Genomic DNA, 10,911 nt, shown 5'->3' on the forward strand with positions numbered 1-10,911 from the left:
GACGTAGATGGAATTCATGCCATTTGGTGTTGATGTTTTCACACCTTTTCTATGTTTTCTAACAACTAATAGCGGATCTTTTCTGTAGACCTGGCTATATACTAAGAGTTTAATCCTAGTCCTTCACAAATTGTTTAGAAGTAGTTATGTTTCAATTACAATGTACTTTTTCATAAAATCAAAACAATTTTTAATCATTTATTTACTAGTTGTAAATTCTTGTTTGTTCCCCATATAATTGAACAAATTAAATAATATTAACCAACCAAGAAGTAAAGAACGTCTTGTGCACGTAGTCAGCGCGCAGAGCACGCCGTGGACGCGCGGTGAAAACTCCTAGCACGTCATGAGCGCTCGGCGGAGACTCAGCGAGAGCGCAGTTAATCGCCAAGTAGAACTCCGTGGAAACGCAGTTACGCGCCGTGGGAGCTCCGTAAGAACGCCTCGGTCGCCGTGACATCTCCACTTGTAAACTTTTCAAATAAAACTACATTTTTTCTGAATTTTCCTTACGATCCTACGGCGATTCCATGAATTTTACAACGCCGTAAGCACGCCGTGGGAATGCAGCTTGGTGTGACAGGGCCTTTAGGTAATATATAAACCGGGTGTTGCTAAAACGCGGAACGGAAAGCGGAACGGAACGGAAAACGGAAAATCTCAAATCATGTTTATCGCTTTAAAAGGGCATAGACTGGCCAGAAACGATTAACTTTGTATCATTTATTCATATCTTATGAATGTTATGAACATGTGGCTGTCTTAATGATATTCTTTATGATTTAACATGATTTTACTTATTTTTCTAAATGGTATTACTGGCATAGCAGCGTAAAGTACACAGTTAGTGAAAGCGTTTCATGTGTTTTATGAGTATTTTTATATTTTAAATATGATTTATACACTTACATCAACATTGAATTTTTGGTGTTCTATTATCTTAAATCATACAGACGATACAGTATCATCGAGATAAAAAAAACGTACGACTGACGACATTAAAAATCAAAATATATTAAACATTAAAACACCCGGTACTTAGTGAAACTAGTATTTTTAGCTATGCAATTTTGTTTGCATTACTTTGCAGTTGTTCATTCCTGCAGATATATACATATGATCCGAATAGAGAGCTCTAGACGTTGCCTGGTTTGATTTTCCGATTATAAATTGGGACTATAGTCTGTCTATCCCAAAACATTCATGCAGCAAGTTTGGACGATTTAAAAAAATACACATACCTGTAAAAGATTCAATTGAAATAGATGAAACGGGAAATATCCAACAAAACTTTTTAATCGGAAAAATTCACAGTATCGAAAACAAATTTCTTACGGAGATGTATAATGGGAAATGTTGACATCTTTTCTCCATTTGGAAGTCACTCAGAAGACCTTGCTAAATTTTCAACGTTATCATCCGGGTCGGTTGAAATGCAAAATCCTGTAGACTATTTTTAATTTGCATTAAAACCAGATGGTGAGCTAGAGAGGACGTTTTAAAGAAGGAATAATGAGAATTTTTAAGTGCTTGTGAAAGAAAATCGCTTGAACCCTAGGCCTGGGGTATATATAAATATCGAGTTATTCAGGAAAATGTGAATCGAGGATATTTTGGGACAGAATATCGTGGTCAATGCATGAACAGTTAATTTTAAGGAAATAATTATTCTTGAATAAATAATTTAATATTGCAAATCTTTCAAAGCGATATTAACAAATCTATGAAGTAAATAACATTAGATAAGATTTTCCGTTCCGTTCCGCTTTAGCAACACCCTATATAAACCAGAACACAGTAAATTATTTAAAAAAAAACCCTGTGCATGTGGTTTGTGGTGTGGATAAACATAATATTTTACGTAGATCGCATGTATATGAGGATGCATTATTACGGGCCGCCGGAAGGCGGTCCGTTATTTTCCGGCGGCCCGTTATTTGATACACATTTAAATATTGTTACTGCGTTTCTGCGGGACAGTTCTTTTTTAATAGAATTAATACTATGCTTATTTTTATGAATTTAAAGTAAATTTGCAGGTAGAAATATGTTTTATGCCTTTTAGAAAATATCACATATTTTTTTGTTTTACTCGTAAATGAAAAGTAGGTCATACTTAGTAGATTGTCGTATTTGGCGCGTTTTTATCGAGACTATAATCTATTCGGAAAATTTCGGAGTTTTTCATTCTTTTCAAAACAATGCATCAGGATCGGTATGCGGGACATACTAAAGACCTGAAATACTCAAGACCTGAATGTCATTAAATTTTATATAAATGATATATTTGAATTTCTATGTGCCGTGTCAAATAAAATGACTTTGCGTGTGTATTTATTATATTTCCATGTAAAATGTGGTAGAAAATATCATGAAATGACGTTTTTTTTATATCAGTTATTTATGCAAGAATATGACAGAAATGAAAATTTCAATTGACTGGAAAATTTGAACTAATCCATTTTTAATTTATTATGAGGTCCCTTGAAATCATATATTAAATTAATGCATTAAGTTTTCATTCAATACTATGCAACAAAAAAAACCAAAATGGTTTACCGTTTGAAATTCATAATCTCCAAGAGAAAAATGATGAGTTGAACTTTGTATTAGAGTTATGTACAAATCATGCAGTGTGTTCTCCATTACTTCATACTATGGCAATGGTCATACAATTTCCGTTAGAAATGCTCACAGTAACGAAATCGATTCTTTATGATAATAGTAAAATGTTAAACTTCAATCTCAGATAGAGAGAACTAATATAGGCTAGTATTGCCTGCTGTTCAATCCAGATTCATTTATATACTTATATGTATATTTTTGAATAAAATATTTCTTAAACTAACTTCAAAACAAGTTGCTAAAGTATATTAAAATTTACCATAAAAATTAGTACAACCAACTCTTATTTTCTTCTTTGTGGTGTGTTTTTATGTAAACAATCAATGATTCATACAACAATTATATTTTTTGCGGCCCATTTGACGCTTGCGTCAATATGATTTCTTGTTCGTATTTACGAAAAAAAAAAGAAAACGCCAGTTGGATGCGTATATTAATGTATGGTCGAGTCTATCCCAAAGACTTACTGGGGTCATCTTGATTCCTCAGTTTCACTGATTAACGCACTAAGTGACGACGCGTAATTATTCTTCCAACATCACAAGTTACCTCTCGTAGAACACTATTTAAAAAATAAAAAACTGAAAAAAGTTCATTGTAAATCTAAATTTATCATTTAAATATTAACTGAATACCAATTGGTAAGAATTTAAGGGTAAGTATATCAGCAATTATTAATATTAGTATCAAAAAGCTTTATTGTTTCAAACGCAAAATGTTCAAAGATGGCCATTTGAAGAATGTAGTATATGTACTACAATTCAAAATTCCCACCATTCTATCATCCTCGTAGAAAAATATAAATGTGTGAATCTAAATGAATTCCATCTTTGTTAGCATGTACCTAAACTGTGGATCTTTAAATCCCTGGATATCTATGTAATAATAAAGGAATAAAATTGTGTATGATGTATAATTAATCTCACTCATGATCAGCTACAATGTATAAAGAGTTTTTGAACATGTGGTTTCAAATTCATGCAACTTATCATGAATTCATTTATATTTGTACAATTATTTCAAAAGAAAATGATCTGATCTTTTCCAAGTCCTGGATTTCGTTTCATTTTGTTGTTGTTGTTTTTTTAAATAAATACCATAACCATAATTGTACAAGTATTGTAATTCAATGTTAAAATGGTCAATGAGGCTTTAAACTCATTCAGTAGGAAGAAATTGTAACAAATATGTGGTAACTTTATCAATGCAATGTTTTTAGATGGACTGAAGTTGCTTGAACAACAAAAAGCATTGCTTGCACAACAAGAAGCATAACTTATTAGAAACAAAATAACAACATATTCCACAAATTTAATTCAAACATAATGTCAATGTAAGAAACATTCACAGAACAGAGTTTCTTCCCCTGTGAGGAGCCAAGTTCAAAGAGTTCCTCCTCTAGTTGGGAGACATGTTGAATGAATTTCTTCCCTTGTGGTGGAAAGTCATGTTCAAAGAGTTTCTTCCCCTGAGGGGAGCCACTTTTAAAGAGTTTCTACCCATGTGGGGAGTACCGGTACATTCAAAGAATTTCTTCCCCTCTGATGAGCCATTTTTAAAGGGTTTCTTCCCCTTTAAGGAACCATCTTCCTCAGATCTCCCCCCTCCACCCAGGAAGCAGCTAGATTCAGTGATTTTTTTTCTTGTGAGAGCTTCATGAGTGTCTGTTCAAAACCATTCACAGAACAAATAGTTTCTTCCCCTGTGATGAACCCTGTTGGTATTTGTTCAGTAGAAAGGGGTTCAGTGAGGGCCTCACTATAGACAGGGCCTTGATCAGGTGCTCCTCTGTGACCAAGTCTGAGGATAGGTCCTCCGTCAGAGAGAGCAAGGCAGCCTGTCAATGAAACATGCAGTTATCAGTTAGTGAAAATGATAAATTACAACTACTCATCTTTATTAAGAAGCAGATATAATTTAATAAAAATGTACCCAAAAAGACAAAGTGGTATCCAAAGGAATAGATTTTACAAGTAGTTGAGGGTGTATCAAGATGTTGCATTAAAAACTGCCTTGTAGATAATTTTTTTACATGATTACAACTACATCATTATACCTCTCTGCAGAGATTCTTCAGATCGGCTCCAGTGTAGTTTTCAGTCCTTGCTGCCAGAGCAGACAGATCCACATCCTTCACTGGCATTGTCTTTGTGCAGATTTTGAGAATTTCAAGTCGTGCCTGCAAAGAAAAACTCAAGCCACTTTTATCCGGATAAATGCCACATTCTTATTATTGTTTTCACATGTAATCCCCTGTGGTAATATACATTTTCATTTATTCCATGACAACAAATTGGGATCATTGTGTGAGGTTTTACGGCAGAGGAAGAAACATAATGGGGCCAGACCAGGGTCCGAACTTGGGACAGCCTAATTTTCTCTAGATGGGTGCTTTACCTGCTGAGCTTTTTGGCTCCAGTGATCAACCCAGTCTGACCATCACAAATGCATATGTAATACATTTTGTATTTAAAAATGAACACCTTTGTCAATTTAATTATGCCCCTTAAGGTGTTTCATTGGTTAATAAACATATATGTAATCAAATAAAAAAAAAAGAAGACATCTAATAAAGTAAACGAACCATTGGTTTTACTCAAAGGCTGTTTGCTTTTGTGATAATCATTTCCAAATGTAAAGAAAATTGAAATTTAAAAATAACATTCAGTAACAAGTCATAAATATTAAAGGAATTACTTATATAGTCTATCAATCCAGTGAGAGTTACATCTCTTAACAGAGAGAGAATGCACCTTAACTGTACATGGAAACATATTGTATTGTCTTACAGTATGTTTTTGATTGACCTACCTGTAGATCAGGTGGTGGTATATAGACAGATCTGTCAAATCTTCCAGGTCTGGTTAGTGCCTCATCCAACATGTCGGGGCGATTTGTGGCGGCCACTATCAGCACACTTTTATTGGCCAGATCTCTCACTGATCCATCCTAAGGGAGAGTCAAGATTTTACTAGCTTCTTTTTTAGGTGTTAAATATATTGCATATCAATCACTGATAAGTGGTTATAAAATTTTGAGATTATAGAACCTAAAATATTCTACTATCTTATACGTTGACTTAAGAAATCATGTACTATTTTTGGGTGTATTTGGAAATAAAAATAATGGTTGGTCACATATTCAAATCCCATAAAGCCTAAAGGCCGGTGTTATCAATAATTTCTCCTTGGGTTACCTCCCCTGTCCCCATTGAGTCTGTCTTCTCATCCAGTCGAATCCCTATACCATCCATCTCATTAAGCAGGGTAGACAGAACCCTCTCTTGTACCCCGCGCTGTGATGTCCCATCAGACCGCTTGCCAATGATGGAATCTATTTCATCCAGGAAAATGAGGGCTGGGGCACCTGCACGAGCTCTTTGGAAAACCTGACATAGATATAAAAAAACATTTGTTTTGCATAACTGATCTAACTTGCAAGTTTCAAGTCCCTTACAAGTCTCCTACTGAATACAGGAATATACCCCAATATTCACCTGTTTTAATCTCACCAATCTCACCCTCATTGTAAGCGGACAAATCTAAGACTGGGAGATTTCTAATATCTCAAATTATCTCTCTTTAAACACACCTGTACTTGGGTGACTTTAATACGGGCAAAATTATTAGCAAGTGAAGAAGGCTTAAAATTACACAAGGCAAAAATAACCCTGTATACACTTTTCAAATTTAGCAGTTACTATAGACATAAGAATAAATGTCATGTAGCAGTTAACAGAAAATACCTCAGTGATGAGTTTTTCTGAGTCTCCGACATAAGGTGAGAACAGCTGGGCACCACTCAGAGACAGGAAGGTGGCGCTGGAGGAGGTGGCTACCGCCTTAACCAGTGTAGTCTTACAGCAACCAGGGGGTCCGTACAACAGCACACCCCTGGGACTTGGTAGGCCCATGCGAGAGAAAGCCTCTGGATGCTTAATGGGCCACTCTACTGCCTACAAGACAGAAATTTATCCAAACACATTTTGTCCATAAATGTTTCTGTACAGTAGTTTTATATTCAGCCAAAGAAATGACTGTGTTTAATACTAAACAAAGTTACTGGACTAGACAGTCGTGATAGTACATGTAAAAGTAATATGTATGATTGCCTTTGCAAGTTTAGGTTTACCTGTACACAATATTATATCTCAGTAAGTTTTACCTGCTGAATTTTCAGTTTAGCTTCCTCCAAACCACCAATGTCGTTCCAGTGGACAGGGTCAAACTCTATGGTGCAGGGAGAGCCTTTCTGGGTAGAAGGTAACACCTTTTTGAGGGCTGTTTTGAAATGGTCTGTTGTTATCAATGGAGGCTCTGTGTCCTAAAAAAAGATGCAAACTGGTATGCAGGGAAAGGTCCATAATCAATTGTTTATTGCAAGTGAATGTCAATAATTTTATCAATACCTTGTTTTCTTCTAAATCAGCCTGGAGAGAACCCAGTGCTGTGAAGGCTGCTTCATGACAGAGTGACATGAGGTCAGCTCCAACATAGCCATTGGTCATCTGAGCTATGATGTCCAAATCCAAGCCAGAATCAACTCGTAATCTAGAGCACTGATGTGTCAATATTTGTTTCCTTTGACTAAGAGTTGGAACATTAATCATGATCTAAAAAAAGAATCACATATAATTGGTAACAAGTATATTCTTCCCTGCTATATTTTAATCATCATCATTGGATATGGTGTCATTACCTATACTCAAAGATAACAATGATAAAATACAGTTTTAGCTCACCCGTTGGATATATATTTCAAACACTCTCACCTCTCTGTCAAGTCTCCCAGGCCGCCTCAGACTGGGGTCTAGAGCGGAGGGTCTGTTGGTGGCCCCAATCACACACAGGTTCTGGTACAGATGCACTTGGTCTAGATAGGACAGGAACACACTGGTACAGCGGGAATCATTGGCATCCTCAGAATTCCACCTCTTCGGACACACAGAGTCAATCTCGTCCAAGAAAACAACACAGGGGCCTTCTTCGCTCATCAGGAAAGCTTTGTTAAAAACATTTCCAATGTTTTCTTCAGTCTCCCCAGGTCTGGATCCAAAAACTTCAGGTCCATTCACAGATATCAGGAAGGCATTGCACTGCACACAGACATGTTTAACGAGAGAAGTCTTTCCTGTCCCTGGGGGACCTCTAAGTAAAATTCCTTTTGGGAGCCTCAGAATACTGTTTGGACTAGACTTTCCAGTGAAGGACAGCGAGAGAAATTCTTTCAATTCCTCTATTACTTTATCCAACCCTCCCAGAGGAATAGTTTGAATGTTTATTTGTTTTTGCAAATAATGATCTTTACTCTGTATTTTGTTTACAGTTATCTGTGTTTTGTTGTCCACTACACAATAATCACTATCAGTGGCATCATCTATCAGAATATAGGAGACACCATGCAACTTGGCAAGAGTGCATTTATCTTTGTCTACAACAAACCCAGGAGATACACAGGTCTTATACAACAATCTCTGGCAGATTTCTTCCATTTTCTGGCTGCATTCTGACACAATTTTTCTACATGTTCTAACATCCTCTGTTCTAGTTAACACTAGGCTTACTCTGAGAGTTTTTGCTGGAGAAACACTTATTGGTTTAATTGTGCAGGAATTTTCTCTTTGTAACGATGCTCTTCTAGATACCATAGTCCCTACTTCTATACCATTTCCAGATAAGAGCACAGACGGCCAAACTTGACAAATGAATTCATTGCTGTCAATGCAGAGGATTGAGAAAGAAGATGGCTTTATTCTCAGCTGTTTGAGGGTTTGAAGATCAATTCTGCATTTCTGTGTTATAACATCTGTATTTTTTCTTAGCAGGAGCAACTGATCTGTAGCTAAAAAATGACAATTTTTGTTTCTACATTTACTGCATGGGTATTTATTAATTAAATCAGAGAAGTAAGTTGTACAAGTGGAAGTTGTTATCAGCGGTTTCCATATGTGAATTTTACACAACTGCTTTGAATTCCATTACAAAAGTAGTCTCAAGTGCAATTATAGGTAAACATATAATTATGTATATATGCCATATATACCATATTATGATTGCATACTGTGAAACAAGAAAATTTGGTGCATGCATATTTTAGGGCAAACGCAAGTGTCAATACATTGACGCAATAAAATTTTAGTGCTTACACCTTTGATTTAAAGAAAAAAGTTAAATAAAACATATGTTCTTATTTGATTAACGGTTACACGAAGATTTAATTCCGTGTTCACTCAAGCATGTGACCCAACAACTTTGATTACTAATTTGCATACATAGGAAACTGTTGTTGAAAACGATATTCTAACTTTTGTCCAAATCTTCATCTTGGGTAAAAGGGAGGATGCTGGTTAGATAGAGTGTGCTACAGACACGGTTTTAAATAGAATTCGTCCCTTAAACTCGCTTTGTAGCAAATGAAAAAAAATTGCATTGTATCTTGCCTAAATTTTCAGATGACTGGTCTAAAATACCTACATTGTTGTTCTTTCATACATGGTAGTCCCATTTAACCACATTCATTGTTTTTGCAATGAAATTACTACCACATTAAACATCACATTGGAAAATTCAATGTTTATGGCACCATGTTAGTGATAAAATCCGAGACATTCTGTGTGCAATTTCTGGAAACATTACAGGCAAATTCAAATGTAGAAATACTGTATCACAAAAATAAAATGCCTACATATGACCCATTAAATGGATATTTGATGTAACGGTATATGCGTTTTCCCCCTGCAGATTACTCTTTTATAAAACAGACTTACTGTGACCTGTGCATCGTCTAGTCACAGTAAGACTCTTTCTCGATGCAGGTTTGTCTGTATGTGTGTGTGTCGGGGGAGGGGGGGGGGCTTATGTTTTCAGTAACTTAACTATGATATTGTGTAACTGAGTCCATATTTTTCAAAGGGGTGTTCGACCCCGATCCTCTTTCTTGATCCTTACATGTCATGATTAAATGGAGTGACAGGTGAGCTATTTGACCCACACGTCTTTTCCCCAATTGAATAAAATCCATTCTTTAATGTTTTCACACTCTAAAATAAATGTACTATATACTTACACATTTTCATGATTAAAATATATCATTTGGTTGCGATTCTCTTTTCCAACTTAGGGATCTTCATCAACTTCATCAACTTATCGTTACATGTGCAATGGGGGCTGACATATTGGATCCGGGCCTAGGTAAACGGTGGCCAAGAGGATTTTACAACCTATGTAGAAATGAATTATAAGCGTAAAACTATTAAAACAAGTATAATTTTTTAAAAAGAATTGGCTTTCAATTTTTTTCGTTGTGTAAATATCATGTAAACCGTAAAACAAATTATAACTTGAAGTACAGAGCTTTTGAATCTTAAAATTTTACCGATCCGAAAACCTTCAGGCATATAAACGTATCACACCGTTTGAAAATAACCGAATGACTTTCAGAAGCAGAGAATGTTGACAAGAAAATCGTTGTCTCTTTGTAAGAATCTTACATTTTTACAAAGCAGAGCACTGCATGTAAATGGATTCTTATTAGGGAAAAAAGAGGGTAAGATTAAATCAGCTGTTCAAGTGCCGAATAAAATTGTAATTAACAGCAGTTAACCAACTATTGTTGTTAACGTTATATGTTACAGTGTTGAACATTATACAACAACTATAATAGCACGGTAAAAGATATCCATTAAAATGCTAGAGAAGCACATTAAATATACTTGATGTCAAATTCAATATTGTACTGGTATCCTGATGACACGAATTTCCTCGTTTGCTTTTAGCTAAAGCTGCTGGAAAGAAAGACAAATTTCTGGATGCAGAGAGAGACCCAGAAAAACTGTGTAAATTTGTTTGTGGTGCTAATATAATGAAAAATGGACAAGACCCTGAAATAAAACCAGACAGTGAGTACCCAGACTGGCTGTGGAATCTAAAATTAGAAAGGGGACCTTATGAACGTGAACCAGACACCTTCAAATATTGGAGGCTTGTTCGCCGAAAAACCCTGCAGCAAATGAACAAAGAGAGGAAGAAAGTGGCATAGAACTTCATTTGTTTTTAACAGTGTAATACATATGATTTTTTCTGTTTAAATATGTAAGTTTTTCTTTTGTAATAAATCATGAAGCAATTTTAAAGTCAAAAGCGTTTATATACATCCTTGAGAGTCAAGTTAAGGGATTTGTAATGGGATGGGAGAAATATGACAGACCATACCGGGATTCGAACCCGGGCCCCCTGAATCTCTAGTCAGGTGCTCTACCAACTGAGCTATCTGGCGCCGGTATTCGAA

At 35.6% G+C, this 10,911-nt stretch overlaps 1 protein-coding gene across 2 annotated transcripts; it reads right to left on the reverse strand.

Moving 5' to 3' along the window:
* Nucleotides 1–3,921: 3,921 nt before the first annotated feature.
* LOC105338665 (ATPase family gene 2 protein homolog B) lies at nt 3,922–9,832 on the reverse strand. Of its 2 annotated transcripts, none has more exons than XM_011443888.4 (9): nt 9,691–9,832; nt 7,397–8,466; nt 7,034–7,237; nt 6,790–6,948; nt 6,371–6,580; nt 5,822–6,013; nt 5,437–5,574; nt 4,682–4,804; nt 3,922–4,462 (listed from the first exon to the last, which is right to left on the reverse strand). In XM_011443888.4, exons 1-9 carry the CDS (start codon nt 9,698–9,700, stop codon nt 4,304–4,306), a joined length of 2,265 nt encoding a protein of 754 aa, XP_011442190.3. In that variant the 5' UTR covers nt 9,701–9,832; the 3' UTR covers nt 3,922–4,303. The 2 variants fall into 2 exon arrangements, with proteins under 2 accessions (XP_011442190.3, XP_065943940.1); XM_066087868.1 differs by having other exon boundaries at nt 7,397–8,460; nt 9,691–9,805.
* Between the last annotated feature and the right edge of the window lie 1,079 nt (nt 9,833–10,911).

Source organism: Magallana gigas, chromosome 6 (genome assembly GCF_963853765.1).
Source record: "Magallana gigas chromosome 6, xbMagGiga1.1, whole genome shotgun sequence".
Taxonomy (NCBI): domain Eukaryota; kingdom Metazoa; phylum Mollusca; class Bivalvia; order Ostreida; family Ostreidae; genus Magallana; species Magallana gigas.